This window comes from Cyprinodon variegatus, unplaced genomic scaffold, assembly GCF_000732505.1.
Source record: "Cyprinodon variegatus isolate N-32 unplaced genomic scaffold, C_variegatus-1.0 Scaffold751, whole genome shotgun sequence".
NCBI classification, from domain to species: domain Eukaryota; kingdom Metazoa; phylum Chordata; class Actinopteri; order Cyprinodontiformes; family Cyprinodontidae; genus Cyprinodon; species Cyprinodon variegatus.
Window position 1 is genome coordinate 277859 of NW_015151204.1, and position 19339 is coordinate 297197.

General features: G+C 39.0%; 1 protein-coding gene across 12 annotated transcripts in view; it reads right to left on the minus strand.

Annotated features, from left to right (window-relative positions):
* LOC107098150 (nuclear factor 1 X-type-like) overlaps window positions 1–19339 on the minus strand; it is a 298579-nt gene that overhangs the window by 246338 nt on the left and 32902 nt on the right. For all 12 annotated transcript variants that reach the window (XM_015395640.1, XM_015395634.1, XM_015395636.1 and 9 more), the window contains exon 2: window positions 1383–1466. In XM_015395640.1, the coding sequence (XP_015251126.1) occupies window positions 1383–1466 (84 nt within the window). The remainder of the gene's footprint in view (window positions 1–1382; window positions 1467–19339) is intronic.

The following is a 19339-nucleotide window of genomic DNA, read 5'->3' on the forward strand; positions in this document are numbered from 1 at the left end:
ACGTCATATGCTTCGTTGATCTGATTGGTTTATTTGGCCCGTCTATCACCAACATAGGCCAATCAGCTAACCAGTATTTTTACCCCTTCCCAAAATTACTTCAACGGAAGGTTTCCAGATGCATATAAGCGGAGCAAATCTATCTGGCGGAGTCAGGTTAAGTCAAAATTAAATAAAATTTAAATTATAACTCAAGAAAACTGAAAAATTCATCTGTAAAAAATTTGAGCATTTTTTTTATTTGAAAAAACATTTAGCAGATGAAAACTGGGATCCTATCTCAATCCCACTAAAGCTATCACCTTATTGTTTTTACATAATTAGTAAAACAGAATTTGTAAAGAAAAAACATGAAATAGATCCAAAGGACTTATCAGTGACCATGTCTGTTATCATCATATCATCATAAGAATTTCTTTGAGTGTTATGTCTTCAGTACAGGGGCCTTAACAGGGGCCAGGACATGATCTACAGGGGCACTAGCCTCCATTAGCCCCTGTCTAGAACCACCCATGCGTACGCTACATACGGTGGCTAACTTTTTCGGCTTTGGATATTAACATAAATCTAGTCCTTTTGAGTTTTATGTTTTTATTTCATGTTAATATTATGCTATAAAGTGTGTAATCTAAAGAAAGAAACAACTAAAATGCAGATAAACACGGTTTAATCATATTTTGCCGGACTGCTCTGAGCATGTCCGTTGATGACGTCAGAGAAGCAGTTTAACGAAGAAAAGGTTAAAAGCATCAAAACTGTCTCACAAAAGACATTTTTTAAAGCTGTGTAATAGCATTCTTTAGAGAGTTAAGGATAGAAATAAGTAATTTTAGTACCATAATTACATTATTTACGGACACCCGGTTGTATATCTGTTGGCCCACAGATCGGTAGTGACAGTCCTTTGTCATTAGCAATTATGGGTTAATCGGTTATAGCAATCTGTACAGTGTTTATAAATCAGTCCTAACTTGTCTTTTAAATTCTTAATGTTTCTTTATCTAAAAATTATTCTTTTTAAATCTGTTTGCCAAAATCCTACCAATAAATTAAAACTGGCAACTTCATTGACGCTAACATAACTGCCATGACGCAGAAGGTGACGTAAAAAGTTCAACAAGATAACTACTTCTATTTTTGATTCAAATAAGAGCCAAAACTTTCATATAGTAACAGCTTACAGTTCAACTGTAATTAAATAGCACTTTGTGAGACCAACTTCTTTTAACGGCTATGATCCTGGGTTTCAGTATCGTAATGATCTCATGCCATGAAATGTCGTTACACCGTTAAATGATACCAAAACAAACATCCACAAACACATGAATATGGTGACGACACCACAACTAAAGTGAACGGTAATGATGATAATAGATGCATACCCTGTAGGAATCGGACACTACGTAGCACTCAGGCATCCCAGGAGCTCTGGAAGGTTCTTCGTTCAACAGAAAGGACTCCGTTGCCTGAAATGTAACACAGAAGTTATTCATTTATTCACGGATGGAGCCTTTTAAATCACACAACTTAAATAGAGGAAGAAAAAAACTGTTTGCAAGGCTGCAGAATCAGATTAATGAAATCCTCCTTATCCCTCTTGACCTATATATCCCCCTCTCACCCCTGTCCCATTCACTCACTCCAAGCCCCACCAGCAGACTCTCCTTTCATCTTTGCATTCCAGACTTGTTCACGTGTGCAGATATTGTGTGCTGCCCGGCTCTGCCCATGTGCAGCGCAGGCCAGAGGCCTTGCCCTGTCAGCCGCCAACTCTTACTGAGAGGAAAAGTTTTTCGCTGTGGCACCGTCGTGCAATACTCAGACACAATGGCATTTCCTGTGCCCTGCTATTTCACCTGCATGCTCACTTTTCTGTCAGCGTCCACTGACTCAGCACAAGTTTACCCACATAGCCTTACTTTGCACATATTCAGCTAAATCACATCCACTAGTCATTTACTAAAGTTTTCACACCCCTTTAGCTTTTGTTTTGATTTGATTTTGGTTTTACCCATTAGATCTACCCAAACTAGCGCAAAATATACCTGAATTAAAAACCAGACATTGTTTTCTTATTGTTTTATGGTTTTAAATCTGAAAAGGGTGACATACATACATTCTGCTGTTTTTGTTTAATATTCAGCAATAATTATGCGTGTTAAATCTCCATTTCAGTCAGTATCCTACTAAAGTTTCAGAGGATTAGTAGTCAACATTTATGAACTAAGACAACAATCATAAAAACATACTCAAGATCCAATGTCACATGTATCAACATATTCTCATTATCAGTTCGTATGAAATCGTACAAAAAAGTTATGCACACTATTTCGTACGTTTTGGACGTTTTTCTTCAAAAAACCAGATCAGTGCGCATGCGCTGGCAGACAGAAAAAAAAGCAGATCCGCGGACGGACATAAAACTGGGAAAAACAGTGCAATCATCACTTATTCATGTCTCTAACTACGTTGCTTGCTGTTTTATATCTTAGGGTTAGGGTCAGGATTAGGGCTAATTGTAATTTATATTCTATATTCGTGAATAGTGCGTCAGATGCGCATACGACGAAAAAAACGTCCAAAACGTACGAAATTACGGTGCATAACTTTTCGTACGATTTCATACGCACTCATAATGAGAATAGGTTGCATGTATCTATGAGTTGAAAAGCATAAGCAGACAAGCATAAATCCTAAATTTATTTACAAATTCAGACACTTATGCATACATTTTTATTGACAGTTATCTTACCCCATAGTGAACAAACAGCCTCATGAAGATTACAACAAACAGGTATGGAACAATAATAGCCCAATAAAGGGATATCTAATTAAAAATCATCAACCAGTAAAGGTCTGGAGACATTTTTAATTATAATCTGTTACTTTAAACAGAATTTAACACTGAAATAAAATGAGGTGTTTTTTTTATTTTCTGACTTGATGAGAGCAGTGGGCTTTATGCTGCCCTACAAGGCTTTAAACCTGGGTTTGAATGGAGACAAAGCCGTTCTAAAGCACATATCAAGGTGCTCATTTCGAGCCTGGATCCATATTTATTTTTGATTCTGTTCATGGTGGAGAATCCTGCTTCACAGCAGCAGGTTGAGCCAAACATCCTCTAAATGTTCAGGGTCATCTTTGAGCACCATTTCACTTTTCTTTCACCAGTTCACCACAGTTCTTCCAGCAGTCCACACTTTCTCTGCTCTCTTTTTCTCATCATCTTCTCTTTCTTTCCCATCGCTCGGCTTGCCACAGATTTGCCTGCTGTGTCTAAAAGTAGCAGCAGCAGCAACCCAGACTGATGCAGCTCATTGGCTAATTTTTATCACGTGCAGCCTGGTGCCGGACGCTCTGCAAGGCTTTACCATATTAACAGAAGAGGCGAAAGTCAAGTTAGACACTGTCGTTGGACAACATGCAGTAATTTATAAATGTTTTAAATCAGGTTGGGTCTGTATTAGCCAGCAGGTGGGTCCGCTAATCTGTGACCCCCGGGATTAGTCAAGTACAGGACTAGACTGTAGATTTGAAAACTGATCATTAGGAACATTTTCATCTGAACCTCATTAAGCTTGAACTGTTCTGCAATTGAGATTGGGCAAATTAATCTGTCTTCATGTGCAAAGATGGAGTCATAACCCACCTAAAAGCATAACAGTGACTGTCCACTTTATATCTATGCCCTTCTTTAACTTGCCCTTGCACATAAAGTCTCACATTGACATTAGTTGTTATAATGTGACAAAATCTATAAAACTTTAAGGGACAGAAATACTTTTGGCAGCGCACGGTAGACGGACCACGCATCTGCCATCATCCAGACACACACAGGCCACACTGCAGCCTCTGTGTTGCATAGCTAAAGGTTTTATATCCACTGTTTGTTTCTATTCAGCGCAGTTCATTTGTATGCTATGGGATGCACTGGCAGAGGCTCTGAATGAGCAACCAGGGCAGTTCTGAAGTCAACTGAAGCAGCCAGACCAGACAACACGTATGGGAGGGAACCTAAAAGAGGAAATCTGGGTCAGGGTGGGAGTTCTGCATGGCTCATAAGTCACTAGCACTATTAGTTTTGCAAGTAAATTTAAATTCTTGGAATGGAGTAAACCTGTTAGGCTGAGGCTAAAATCTGCAGGGGAATGAAAATAACTCATTAAGCTGTGGGGTAAGATTCTTTATTCGCAAATGTGCTCCGAAACTTACCGGAAAGAAGGGAATAGGGAAAAATAATCCTGTTTTCCAGAACTTTCCTAACATACCTTAAGCTGGAACAAACGTGCTCCCAAAACAGGAACAAACTTTGCTCGTAGCCGGCAAGAAAAATGTAAACTTATTGAAACTGGCATGTGTGATAAACAATTCAGAGGGAACTCAAACAGACATTAGCTCGCTTAAGCATGAACATATGCACACGAATACGCTCATGCACGGGGTGACATGGGATTGCCCTTGAACAAATACATGCAGAGACACATGCATAAACACAGCACTATAATAAGTCCCAGACTTAGGCTAACCGAGCTGTGGCTGGAGACACAGGCTATTCATATTCCTCAGAATGAGAGGTTACAGCTTCGTCCTTTTCCTTTTTACTGTTGCAAAGGAAGGACATGTGAGTGTGTGATTACACTCAGCTTTTGTGGCCAAAGGTCTCAGGCAGGTTGATTAGCATCTGAAAAAGACAGGTTTCATTTAGCGCTGAGTTTACTGCGCATACGGTCGAAGAGAGAGTCAGAAACCAAGCCGTCCAAGAATCTGGGAAAACACCCTTCATCAGATTCAGCCTCAGCGCCCAACTTCTGGCACGTCTCAGCTAATATGTGAGGAAAACACTGAAGGAAAACCATTCGAAACCATTTGTCCCACTAAACGGTGCCCTTGTCAAGCTCCCCAGGCTTTCCTGTTAAGCTTTTAAACTGCCCAGTCCAGCTGAGGGATATATTTTACTCTGCTGATAATAACAGAGCAGCAGAAAATGTGGCACAACAGTAGTCCTCGCCGCATTGTGTTTCTGGCACGTTTTAGTCATTTGAAGATGAAAAATGATCCACGCCACGCCGACAGTCAAGTTCCGGGTCGGTGTGGCTAGAAAGGCCAGGAAATGAAAGGATAAAACACGGATGACTTATAGAACAGGGAGTCTTTCTCCACACCGCAGTGTTGTTGGAGGTCGAATATTTCAAATTATTTTATTTCCTCTATCCATCATTTTATACTTTATGTCAGAGCATGCTTCTTTTAATTTATTTATAAGTTGCCAATTTAAACCGCCGGTAATAAATCAAGTTTGATCATTTTAAAAATAACTTTTTAACCACTTTCAAATTCCTACTGTGTTTATTATTTTGACAAATGTTTATATTTAATTTTAAGTTTGAATAAGTACAAGGTTATAAAAGTTTTGGATTTTTCTTTCTGTTTTTTTCTTTCTTTGTTTTACACCATTTTATTCTGTTACTTAGTTTTAAAATAAGTTAAAAATAAGTCAAACTTATCTCGAAATAAGTTTGTTTCCATAAGTTTTTATTTCATTAGGCTCAGTTTTAGTTAGTTTTCATTAATTATAGGTTCGGTATTAGCTTTTTCATAATTCGGTTAACTTTTAAGTGCAGAATTTAAAAAAGGGCATTGTTATACTAAATAAAGGTTTGCATATAAGCAATAAAAACTTAAATGAAATATATATATATATAAAAAAAAAAAACTGGATCAATTGCAGCTGATTTTAACCGAATCCCATTAGAAAAATTAAACACTTTTTAAAGGCTTTTTAAGGCTGAAAATTAAAATTGATCTCCATGAAAACAAAAGATATTTTTCTATAATTTTAGTATCTTTTTTTATAAACACACAATAGATTTTGATTAATTATATTTTCCCCCCAATGAATTACACATTATATTTATTTAAATTAACCAAAATGTATTGTACATTTCAGTTTTCATTTATTTCTATTAGTTAGCTATATCAGCTAACTGTAACCCTGCAGAATATTAACAAAATGCACTTTTCAAATGTTTTTTTAGGTCTAATTTCTGCCTGTCCCCCAGAATGAACAAATCATTTAAAGGAAAAGTTCTGATAATATGAGTTATATACAAACATATCCCTCAATCTAATTAACTTTAGGGACATAACAAATGCACTGGCATCATTTTCTCTTTAAAAAAAATAGGGGTTACAGTGATTCTTCTAGATATTGGGACTCCAGCAACCAACAGTAAAATACATACATAATTTACCGGTACATCAGTAGGAAAATTCAATAACTGCAAACCCAAATTAACACAAGAGTTTGACCCAAAACTTTAGGAAACATCTTCTGAGGAGACAGGAGAGGAGCTTCCTGGAAGATGTAAATCCAATCACATGTGGCTTAAAAGAAAACATGGTATTTTAGAAAAACAGAAATGAACTTTTTTTTTATTTTGGCATCAAAAACTTTAATCCGATTTCACCATTTGAGCAATCCTCAATGTCATGATCGCAGCCCTGTCCGGCCTATTTTCATTACTACTCATCTGATCTGCACCTATCAGTATATAACCAGCCTTCAGACCAGACATCAGTGCCAGATTATTTCAAGCCATTGGTGAGATCTATTCCAGCATTCTGATTCCTGACTTCCTGCATGTTTGACTGACATGATCTGTCCCTTAGCCTGCGCGATCCCTGTCTGGCCTGACCCTGATCCATTTACCTGCTTGCCCATTGTTTAACCTGGAACTGGTTGTCAACCTCATCCTGGATTTCCCTCTGGTGCTTCATTGGACTTCAGATAAACTGGCTTTGATCCTGGACTTCGCCCCCGACTACTGATTCTGGTTTAGCCTCCTGTTCCTCCTGCCTACTATTGTTTTGATGGTTCTGACCCTCTGCCTGACCACGGCTCATCGTAACTGGACTGGAGTTATTCTCTTGGACCTCCTGAATAGTGACAGCAACATCAGCACTACTGTCAACCGGCTCGAAGAGATGGTTAGTGACCATTACGTTGGTGATTGATATACATCATATTGCAAACTTGATCACTCATCTTCTGTCTTCATTTCCAGAGGTCCCTGCCCTAGTCGCTGATTCTACCTGCAGAAGTTTTGTTTCAATAAACTGTGTTAAGGTTTCACACTGGTTGTCTATTATGAATTCTGGGTGGCCTGAATTATTCAGGGGCAAACCCTGATCAATGCTAGGCTTTACTCAATCAGTGTGAAATTCACCTTGAATTACAGCCTTCATATTATCCCTCTGAATGCTCTACCTGATATCCCTATTAGCAGTTGCAGAGCAACTCTAGTATCTGTCACTCTTACCAGGCTTTCTTTCAGGGAGCTAGTGCGTGTATGTTCAGCCTTGTTTTACCTTGTTCTGAAGCAACCTGACGAATTTTGTCCCTCAAACAGGGGGAATGGCAATTTCAGGGCAGAATAAATGTAATTCCCTTTACTTTCCCACAATGGGGGAAATTCACTCTATGCATTTGACCCATCAGTGGATTCCCATTGTGTGTGGCGCCAGAGGAGCAATCAGGGGTTAAAGGTTTTGCTTAGGAACCCAGAGTGGAGGCTGTAGGGATGGAACCTGGTACATGCAACCTTCCCAAAGCACTAGAGCACTGCTCTAACCACTAGGCAACACTCCCCTACATTAAAGACTTTCTTTTATTATCATCGGACATGGAACGAGGTCGCCTTGATGGATGTTTTCATGGTAGGCAAGTTGGCTACCTAAGACTTCCCCCAGTCTTTAAAGCAGCTAGAGGACCTGGCCACAAGGATTGACCTCCGGCTCATGGAACGTCACAGAGAAGGAGGGCGATGACGTTAACCAGCTCCAGACCAATCACACCTGCACCCGGAGCTGTTTCTCCACAGCTCCACTCCAAGGACTGAGTAGGAACTGATCCATCTTGGAATGGCAGCTTTGTCCAGGGAGGAGTGGTTTCGACAACATCAGCTGGAGTTGGCCTTTTTGGTGGTGGTGATGGTAACCATGTTAAGACCTGCCTGCTAAAAGGCGAGGCTCATTAGAGGTGGGGAGAACTCTACTGAGCCGTACTGAACTATCTGTCTCCCCAGACTTGGTGTTACCCGTAACTCTTACGAAGTCTCATAATTTGTCTGCATTTGTTGATTAAGGAGCGGATACTGGGTTTATGGATGAGGGACTCGCTAGGTGCTTAGGGATTAAGCTTCTTCCCTCTCCAGCCTACTGTAAAGTCCTAACACTAGATGGTCATCAAATTAACCAGTCTCACCTCATCACAGAACTTATCGAACATTGGTAATCACATAGAGAGGTTGGTTTATTATGGATTCATAACAGGTTCCCATCATGTTGGGTGTCACATGGCTAAAAAGACACAACCTCCAGATTGACTGGCAAAAGGTTGTGGTGTTAGGCTGGGCTCCTACTTGTTCTGCTACACGTTTGTTTTTTGCTCAGTTCTAGCAGAGCTCTGATAATGAGGTTGAGGGTTTTTACCCAGATGTTTCCAAGGTTCCATCCAAGTACCATGATCCCATGAAGGTGTTTAACAAATGTAACGGTACAACTCTACCCCCTCATCGTCCGTACGATTGCTGGGTGAACTTGTTGCCCACATCCACACCACCCAGGGGTCGGTTATATTCATTATCTTTACCAAAAGTGCAGGCTATGCAGAAGTACATAGATGATTCTCTCAAAGCAGGAATCATTCGTCCCTCTTCGTCCCCAGCTGGAGCAGGGTTCTTCTTTGCAGGCAAGAAGGTTAGATCAATTAGGCCATGCATTGATTACAGAAGGCTTAATAAATTGACAGTAAGAAATGATACATCATTTCTTTAATTAAGACTGCATTTGATCAGATTCAGGGAGCTAAGTTTTTCACCAAGTTAGATCTCCAGAATGACTTCCATGTAGTACATATCAGGGAGGGGGATGAGTGGAAGATATGAGGCGAGGAACCATGCTAGCGTCATGTGCAAATGGTTGTAAGAACCAAGTTTGGCACGGTTAACGGATCCAAGCTCGGTGCAAACTCGTCACGGATCGGTTTCAGAGGGGTAGTGGAAGTGTTTCATATGGCTGTCTACATTCATACAGGGCAGATTTGTTGACTAGACAACCAGTAGCTTTCTCGCCAAAAGACTCTACCACCTTAGCTGTGGAACTTTAAAGGTCCTTCAGAGGAAAAATAAGGAAGTTATTTCCATGTTTACAATCTTGAATGATGGACTGAAGAGCTCTCTGTGAAACTTTAAAGGATGTCTGTTTTTTTCATCTAAACGGATTCGATCTTTTCCCTATCTAACGGTTAAATTCATTGGTCTTCATTAAACTGTTTAATGAGTAATGTTGCTGAAGAAACCTCCAAAACCTTCACAGAATAGCTGAACAACCAAGACTGAAATATGAGTACATGTTTTTTTAAATAAGTGAATTTTCTCTTGTTTTGAGGAAGAAAACCCCCCCCACTATTTTTCTAATGGGTTAAGATGGCTTAATTAAAAAAAATAAAGTAAACAACTCCATTTCTTTTTCCAAGTGCATAATAGGATCTTATTTAAAGAGGAAAAATACTGCTTCCACTGGCAGATCATCATAGTTACCTAAATGTGGAATACACTAATTGTAGCTGATTTTTAAACATTTGTTTCAGCTTTTGCATTGTGGAGATTCATGCTCAGCACCTCTCCTCTATCACTCCTGTTCCATTTTCCCCAACAACCAGAAATGAAAAAAGTCTGATCTGGAGGAGGGCTTGATGCCAAGGGTTGGCTCGCTTTCATATGGATTAATTGGAACACATATACATAATTCCCGCCTTTCCCTGTCTCGCTCATTGTCTTCTCTGCAGCGAAACACAAGGACAGAAACCACCTGGGTTTTCCACATTTCTGATCTATGCAGGAGAGGCGGGTATCTTCACAGCCACTGATTAACAGCCTTCTCGTTGCTCCTCAGCACCACCCGAAACATTAATCGATGCAACCCACAGTTTCTAGAGCATCAGAGGCTTCTCCTCTACATCCCAGTCCGGTTGCAACCATCCTTAATTCTTTCACCTGCTAACAGGCTGGTGAACCTGTGCAGGTGAAGCAGGAACATCAAAGAGTGGGAGGGAGAACTTGTTTGTAGAAAAAAATGTGTAGGAGAATATGAAAGGGGAAAATTTACGTTGTGTGAGTCCAAGCCAGCGTCACCTTAGGGAGAAATGCTGGAAAAATGTGATATTTTACACCTGCATCTCAGGAGGCGCAGCGCGTGAGACATGGTGTGGTTGGGGGGGAGTGGGTAATTAGAGGAATGTGTCTCTGAAGGATCTTTTTGTGTGTTTTTAGGGCTCGCCACAGGTTATTTCTTTTTCCTCCACTGGTACGATCCTTTCGCCTCATTATTAGGAAATGCTGAACCTGGTTCCGAAAGCTGAGAAAACAGCTGAAAATGGAACAAATATGCTAATGTTTTTCCCACCGATAAATAGCTGGCAAGCTCTGTTTAATGAATAACGCTTTCGGCACAAATTCCTAATTAAGCCCTGAAGAGGGAAGTGGAAAGGAAGGAAATACATGTATTGTTGGGAATTAATATTTTCAACCTAAAATGAAGTCAGACGATACAAACACCACAAATGAAGTGGACTCCATTACACCCAGCAGTGTGTAGACAAATGATCCTGAAACACTAAGACTGCATAAAATACATAAGGTATAGTAGGGTAGAGTAGAAAAATATTTTACTCAGGTTAAAAGTAGGAATATTTCTACCAAAGTAAAAAGTAGCCATCAAAAAAATTAGTCAAGCAAGAGTAAGAATGATTTGCTAAAAAGGAAACACATGTACCAAGTAACTGTTTTACTATCTAAAAGCATGTCATTAGACAGACTACAATAAGTTAACTCCCATGAATTTTATGTGTTTTATGTGATTCCCATCTTCCACATGTGAATCCCATGAACTTAACATCTGATTCCCATATTCCATGTGAAAATTCCATGAATTTCACCTGATTCCCATCCTCCACATAAAAATCCACTGAACATTAAACTTGATTCTCATCATCCACTTGTAAACCCCATGAATTTCACATTATTTTCCCATGTTCCACATGAAAATTCCACAAATTTCACATGATTCTCATCTTTCACATAAAAATCCAATGAACATTAAACTTGATTCTCATCATCCACTTGTAAACCCCATGAATTTCACATTATTTTCCCATGTTCCACATGAAAATTCCAGGAATTTTACATGATATTCCCATGTTCCACATAAAGATTCTACAAATTTCACATGATTCTCATCTTTCACACGAAAATCCAATGAACATTAAATTTGATTTTCATCATCCACTAGTAACTCCCATGAATTTCACATGGTATTCCCATGTTCCATGTGAACATTCCAGAAGTTCACATGATATTCCCACGTTTCACATAAAAATTCCATGAATTTCACCTGATTCCCAACCTCCACATAAAAATCCAAGGAGTTTCACGTGATTCTCTCTTTTCACATGAAAATCCCACGAATATTATTTGGGATTCTCATCTTCCACTTGTAACACCCATGAATTTCACATGTTATTCCCATGTTCCACATGAAAATTCCAGGAATTTAACATATGGTTCACCTCTTTTCCACATTTTGGTATATGAACATAAGACCTTGGTCGCCGTCTACATCCCCTCATCCAACGCCAGACGACACACAGTTCGCCTGTGAATGTTGCCGAAAGACTGGCCGTGGCGCTGCGTGTTCTGACTTCGGGTGCAAACCAACAGACCGTCGCTACAAACTAGTGCCCTGCACGGTGTCTGGGATGATGTCCAAGGTGTGCCAGGTGTTGTGGACGGCACTACAGACAGAGTTTCTGCCATTAGGTACCAAACAGGAAATACGCATAGTGTAGAGCGGATGTAGAATTTACCAATCAGAGGCCTCCTGTCTGCGGTCACCTACAATTTTGGAGAGGTGCACCAGAGTTAGGTTTGCCAACTCCCTTAAAAACATCAAACGGACACCTCATGTGCGTGCCAGCTGAACTGATTGCCTTTACCCCTCCTGGCGTGGTGATTTTTTTTTAGCCCCCCTTTCTATGTGAAATTATTTTTCTAACTATTTGACTCAAATCTGCATTGAATTAGATGCATATTTGTGAGTTGCATGAACACATGGAACACAAATTATTAACCAGCGATTCCCTTTAATACAAAATAACAAACTTTGATGAATAAAATAAGTATCTTTAACATAAGCCGTCCTGTTTAACTTCAAACTGTAAAAATTAATATTAATATAAAGCAATAAATGAATAGAATGCATTTTTTGGTGCAACAGCAAACTTGTACAAAGTTGTAAACATATTTGTGCCTTAAATGCGATGACTGTAGGCCACAGTTGTAAAACAGAAAAAAAAATCATTAGCTCAAAGCAACATTATGTAGCGATAGCCTAATTTTTCCACTTGTATTTCCTCTGAGCTCTTGCAGCAGTGAGGAGTTGTCCGCCCCCAAAAGCATTTGAATTACTCCATTCGTCCCCCGTGCTGCTCTGTTGTCTCCCGCTATCTTCTCTGTGAGCAACGCTTGGCTCAACCAATGGGATGAGGGTATTCTGGTTCGTTACATATATGTTGTCAGCTCATTGGTCACAATGCAGGACAGGTCCCGGGAACAAGTTTACCGTAAGTTTTGTATCTAACGTGCCCTTGTTCTTCATTTTCCATTAGCTTTTTACTGACTATTTTTTTTACTTTCACAGTAATACGGGACAAAGTGCTTTCCTTTTCCAATAAATACAGTACAGGTACTTTTATTTTTAAATACGGAACAATAACGTTTTTCAAGGGACAGTTGGCAACCCTAACCACGTAGACGACCTGGTTTCTGAGCATAAACCAGGTTTAACAATGTTTTAGACGGTTAAAGGTCATAGCTACAACTTTGTCATCAAAAAAGTACAAAATAAAAGCATTTGTTTTATTGAAAAGTTTGATATATAGTATGTACACTAGTGTTTTATGAATTTTGATGGTTCCAAAAAAGCCATATTTTTTCTTCTAGTTTAGATGCAAATGTCAACACAAAAGGATTCTGTTTTACTAATTATTTAAAAATAATAAGGTGATAGCTTCAGTGGTATTGAGACAAGATCCCAGTTTTCATCTGCTGAATGTTTAAAAAAAAAAAAAAAAACTCTTATTTTTACAGCTTAATTTATCAGTTTTTCTTGAGTTCTAAATCTGAATTCATAGAAAATTGTAATTTTAAATCAAATTAAGTTAAAAATATGTAAACTTCCTAAATTATGAATGTATATTGACCTAATATTCCAAATTATAGCTTTATTTGATCTTTTAGATTTGTATATAGCTGCATTTTTTTGTTGTTGCTTCTTTGCTGTGCTAAAGGATTTTGATTTTAGTGATAATCCAAATAAACATTTTCAAGCCAAAAATAAATATTATCAGTTGGAAGACATACATTTAATTAAACCTAATTGAATGGAAATATCATTCCATGCAGTCTTCATGCACACTCTCTTAATGTATTTGAACGCCTTGCTAGTTTTTTTTTTTTTTTGCTTCATGCCCCCATGAAAACACGCTAATCCACCTCTGGCCCACAGGAAAATTTGGTCTAGAACTGCCACTGCTTTTGTGCATCTGTATTGCAAAGAGCTGAACTGTTGTACTTGGCTTTTTCTTGACATGTATGCCTAAAAGATTAGTCTTCTTTTAATTTGATATCCTCTATGTTTGAAGCTTTTATTTTGAAGTGAGATACCAAGATGTTACTTCTTCCAGATCTGGTTGAGAGAAATCCAAAACATGTTTGAGTGAGACCGAGGTCAGGTCGGTTCCCCTCAAACACTTTTCGACTCCATTCACAATAACAGATTTTTTTTTTGCGCAGACCGATCCCATTTTCTGACAACAACTACTGCAGACTGATGCAGACCTGTACCCAAAATCAGGTAGAGAATCCAGAATCAGTTTGAGACTGATTCAGGAACAAAAGACTAAATCAGACCGCAGGAAATGAACCCACAGGGCTAAATGTTGCAGTTTCACAATACGGGCGCAGAGATTTAGCAATAGCAATTTTTCCTAACCTTTGAGGTTTTGCTCCAAGGAGGAACCGGTGAATTAAACCAGCTTCAGAAACTAAAAACCCAGCCTAGTTTGCCTTCCTCCTGTTCACTAAACCAGGGGATTTAACATACTGTGAATCTGCAAATGCAAATGGTTTGAACTGATCAGGGTTTTTTAGATTTCTTAACCTGGATTGCCCACCTCTGCTCCTGGGATTCTCTTACCTAAGCACTTGTCTTGCTACATGGGTGTGCAAACACTTGTATTCAAGGTACATCGGTAGCATGGGAATGTACCATCTTAAATTAATTGACTTGATCAGTCTTGTTTGAATTGAAAGCGCCTGTTTCTTCTTATGTTGAGCTTATTTTGAACATGCTCTATGTAACCCGATACAATAAAAGTTCTTTACATACCAAGAAAATACTTTTTAATTTAAATTGCAATTGCAATTTTACACTGAATTAGATCTTAATTGACTTTATTGATCTCACAGCGGAGAACTTTACTCGCTACATCAGCTCAAATGGTCAAAGGGGAAGAATGTGCCAAAGGAAGTAAAGGGTGCATCCGATATATACAGCGTCTTTTTTAGTTTTTTTTTTACTGAATTTAATTAAGCGGAACAGGACTGAATTGAATTAAAAAAAGAACCTAACCTGAGTAAAACGAATTCACTGAACTGGGCTCATTTGAATTCAGATTGAAGTGAATTGGACCAAAACTAGCTTTAATATCTTGAATGCTGCTGAGACTGTAGAAGGTCCCGCGTTTAAAACCCAACCTGTCGCCTGCATGGAGTTTAGAAAATTCTCCGATACAGTCTTTCATTTTAAAGCTGATACTGATAATTTTTTATATCAGACTAACCTATTTCCCAATCGCTGATCTTTTGAGTCAGATTTTTGAAGCAGATATCACTTTTTCTTCCTCCATTTACAGAACAGAAATGACTAAATGATAACGACTGTTAAACAATTCTCTGTTTTACATAAAAAAGAAACATTCATTAAGAAGTCAAACACAATGTTAAATTGACGTTATGCTAGTTTCTACTGAAAAATATGTGAACTAGCCTTTTTATTTGACCTTTTATGACTAAAACATCATTTGATGAGCAGACTGACACCTCAGTGCATCTATAAGCCTGTCGCCTATTTTCCTTAATTTACTTCAGGTCAGAAGTTCTGGTCGCTTCGGGTCGCTGTTTGGCGGATGTGACGTCAAGCATGTCCACGTTATGTGGGTTCAATCTAGCAAACAATCAAAGCATTATATTCGAGATGGATTTTGTGGATACTTAGACACAACCGGCATCCAGATCAACTCATACACCAATGGTTACTCTAAGTAAGGTGAAGAAAATAAAAAAATGAACCTTGTTATGTACGAGCGCGAACTACAAGAACAAGCAAAATAGGGGTGCAGTTCTGTGTTTTGGCCACAAGTGGCAGTGTCATTGGGTAACTCCGTAATAAAGAGACATCCCAACAGACCTCCGCTTCCATCAATCCTGCTCTCCAACGTCCGCTCGCTGGAAAACAAAATGGATCATTTCCGACTAGAACTCTCTTAAAAAAAGGGAGATATGTAACTGCTGCGCCATCATTCTGACGGAGTCTTGGCTGCGTCCAGCAGTACCGGATGGTGCTGTTGGCCTGATGCTGTACCGCCCCGATAGAAAACAAAGAGCTCTGCGTGAATGGAGGCTCCTCTGAGACGGTTCCCAGGCAATCTTCAGCATCTACAGGGGAAGCACTGCCCTCTGCAGGTGAAAATGAGGAGAGCACTCTAGATGCTTCCCTGTCAAATGCTGAAACATCCCCAGCCAGCTCCGGCTTCCACACCTTCTCCAGCATCGTCTGTCGCTGCTAAACCTGCCGATGGCGCCACTGCTGCTTTAACCACGTCAGCCTCTTCAACCCTACAACCCTCACAGCATCGTCATCATCATCGTCCTTTTACGCACCCTGAGCCAGGAGAAGCGAGTGCTTCAGGAGCTGGAGGCAGTAGTAGCAGCTCAACAACAACTGCTGCTTACCTTATCCAGGCTGCACTTTAGAAAATGAAATTGTCCAGAGAGCTGTTCTAAATGAAATTTCTTTTTGTTTTCACTTGTGTTTACAAAATTATTAAATAAATCTGTCGAAGTCTAAGTAATGCCACTTCAATCAAGGAACTCATCTTTTTAAATGTGGTTTGTCTGTTGAAGCACTTTGTGATTTTTATCTTGAAAGTTTCTAAATGAATAAAGTTTACGTACTTGCTACTTACTAACTGTCCCCTACGATAAAACAATCCAGCAGTGGCGGTTCTAGACCAAATGTACCAGGGGGCCAGGAGGGGGCCAGCGTGTTTTTATGGGGGCACAGAAAAGCATGAAATAAAAAAACAGGGCAAATTAAGAGAGCTGCATGAAGTGGAATATCTATTCAATTAGGTTTAATTAAAATTATATGTCTTATAAGGTCAATACACATTCATAATTAAAGCTACAGTGTGTAATTTTCAGCGACATCTAACGTCCAGACTGCAGACCGCAGCAACATGAACATCTCCCCCCCAACAGAACGGGGAGCGTTACCGGACAAAATGTCTTCCACGACGTCCGCATCACCTACCTTCTCAAGTGATGAGGATTGTTTACATAGATAATTTTACAGATAGTATTTCATTAGTCTGTATAGGGTATAGATTTCAGTACCGTCTCAGTTCATCTCTCTCAACTTACCGTAGTTACTTTCGAGCGTAATGGGAGATCTCGCAATCGCTAGTTTGTTGGCTCTGCGCTGCAGTAGCGCAAAGATGTCTGCCTCCATGGCTGCGAGACCCGCTCCTATGTAATTATAAATAACGAATTCTAAGGCAACGCAAATATTAAGGTTAAGAGGCTGAGCTCGTAGATGATGATAAATAACATAGTTATGTATAATATATTACATTTCTGACTGTATATCCCTGTAATTATTACACACTGTAGCTTTAAGCGATGTTTACATGTTTTTGACTTCATTCAAGTTAAACTTATTTTTTCTATAAAATCTGAATTTGAACTCAAGAAAAACTGATAAATTCAGTGTATTTTATTGTATATCTTTTGAAAAAAAAAACATTTGGCGGATGAAAACTGGGATCCTGTCTCAATACAACTAAAGCTATCACCCTGTTGTTTTCAAATAATTAGTAAAACAGATTTTTTTTTAAATGAAATAGATCCAAAAGACCTATTAGTAACCATGTCTGTTCCAGCGCAGATCATCATTAGAATTTCTTTGAGTGTTATGTCTTCAGTACAGGGTGCATAACAGGGGCCAGGACATGATCTACAGGGGCACTGGCCCCCATTGGCCCCTGTCTAGAACCACCCATGCAATCCAGTTAAAGACAAAGTGTAGATGAATTGAATAACAAGCCAAGTTATAAACTAGATTAAATGATAATTTACGGCTCTTCCTGTGAATCCTGTCCAGTATTCTATGTAGCAGTTCTCCTCTAAAACTACAGCTGCTGATGACTTTGCAAACATATCATTATCATTGTGATACCGACTCTTTTAGTGTCTTCTAAATCGAATCAGAAGCTAAATGCAATGACTGATGGTGCCTCGCTGTGAGGCCGCATGATTTCACCCCCTCCTCAGATCTGTGCTGTTTGAGTTTCTATCAGAGTTTCCATCTTTAGACTAAACGCCACGTTAACTGCCACAGCCGCCTTTTGGGTCTTATTTATTTTTCCGAGGAAATGTCAGGGCCAGGACAAACACAATATTCTGTACGTATGGCGAAGAGATGACATCACAGGCAGCCGACGGCCAAGATGGGGGGATCACACATGACTGAAAAAAAAAACTCCTGCCTGCTCATCATATGGATAACTGTCTGCACACTCAAACACCTAAACTGGATTTTTAAAGTAAAAGGATTTATGGTAAATCCACCATGAGTTTCTTAAATCTAATTAATGCACCTTTAAGGTCATGATTACTTGAGATTATTCACTTTTTTAACCTTCTTAGTGATTCTAATGATAATTTCTAAAACATGTTCATTTCTCAGATTCAGATCTCTTCAAACCGGTTCTTTTTACTGGTTTAACTGGGCCAGGCCGTCGTCCTCAGGGGGGAATTAATTCATCTTGACGCTGACTGACAGGTGCCTCCAGTGGATCTTTGACTAAACCAAAAACGCAGCTGAAATATTTGGCAAAACAGCATGTCTTATTTAAAAAAAAAGAAGAAAATAATGAAATAAGTAGATAAAGAGGTGCTGGAAGTAGGAGAATAACAAGCGGAGATAATCCCATGTGAGTCCTGTCCTGAATTCTGTATCATTTCTACTGATGAGCTTCTTGGGCAGCTGCCACGCCAAGAGAGGATGCTCATAAACAAATAATTATTCATCCTAATAATCTTCCATATTCATGTGCAAATAAGATCCCTCCCTGGTTTCTCAGCGGCTTCAAGGTTGTATGTGGGAGGTTCCTGTAACTACTGCCTGACTTGACTCATTTCATGCCAGGAAGGAGTCAGTCTACGGGTCAAGGAGAAGTTCTAGTCAGATATGCAGAGTTTTTTCGTGAGCAGAGTTCTGACCAAGAAATGTAAAAGGCAGAGGACTTTCTCTGCACATATATATGTGTATTTTTTCGTTTTAGCAGCTCATAAAAAAACATTCAATGTATGCCCTATGAGGAAGGACAGCAGGAAGACGTCTATTATTCACAGCCCTTAAACTTTTAACATTTTGTCACATTTTAGCTATAAAATTTTTATCTATTATAGGAATGTTATGTGTTAGACTAATGCACAGTTTTATGTAATAGGGGAGTGATAATAAAATATATGTATAATGTTTTCTCATAGTTGTGAAAGTGTACCTTAACTAATGAATCTGGGGAGGAGAGGATTGATAAAGAAAAGGAACACAGAGGCTTTTATTTAATCATATTTCAACATATTTAGTTACTTTAATGCAATTAATTTATGCCCTATCCTGCTAACATGAAATAATTGTGTTAAAGTAAATATGATTAAATACATGTTAAAAACGGTTGCATTATTTTATAAATCTTCATTTCAGCTGAGAGGAATGTTCCAAATACAGTTTTGTTATCTTAAGCTCTTTCAGTCTGGGCTTTTATGGAAGAATAACACTGAACCCCACCCCCAAAAACATCACTGAAACATGGTGGTGGCAGCATCATGCTGTAGGATTCAGGTATAAATGGAGGTTCTGGTGGAAAACCAAGCTC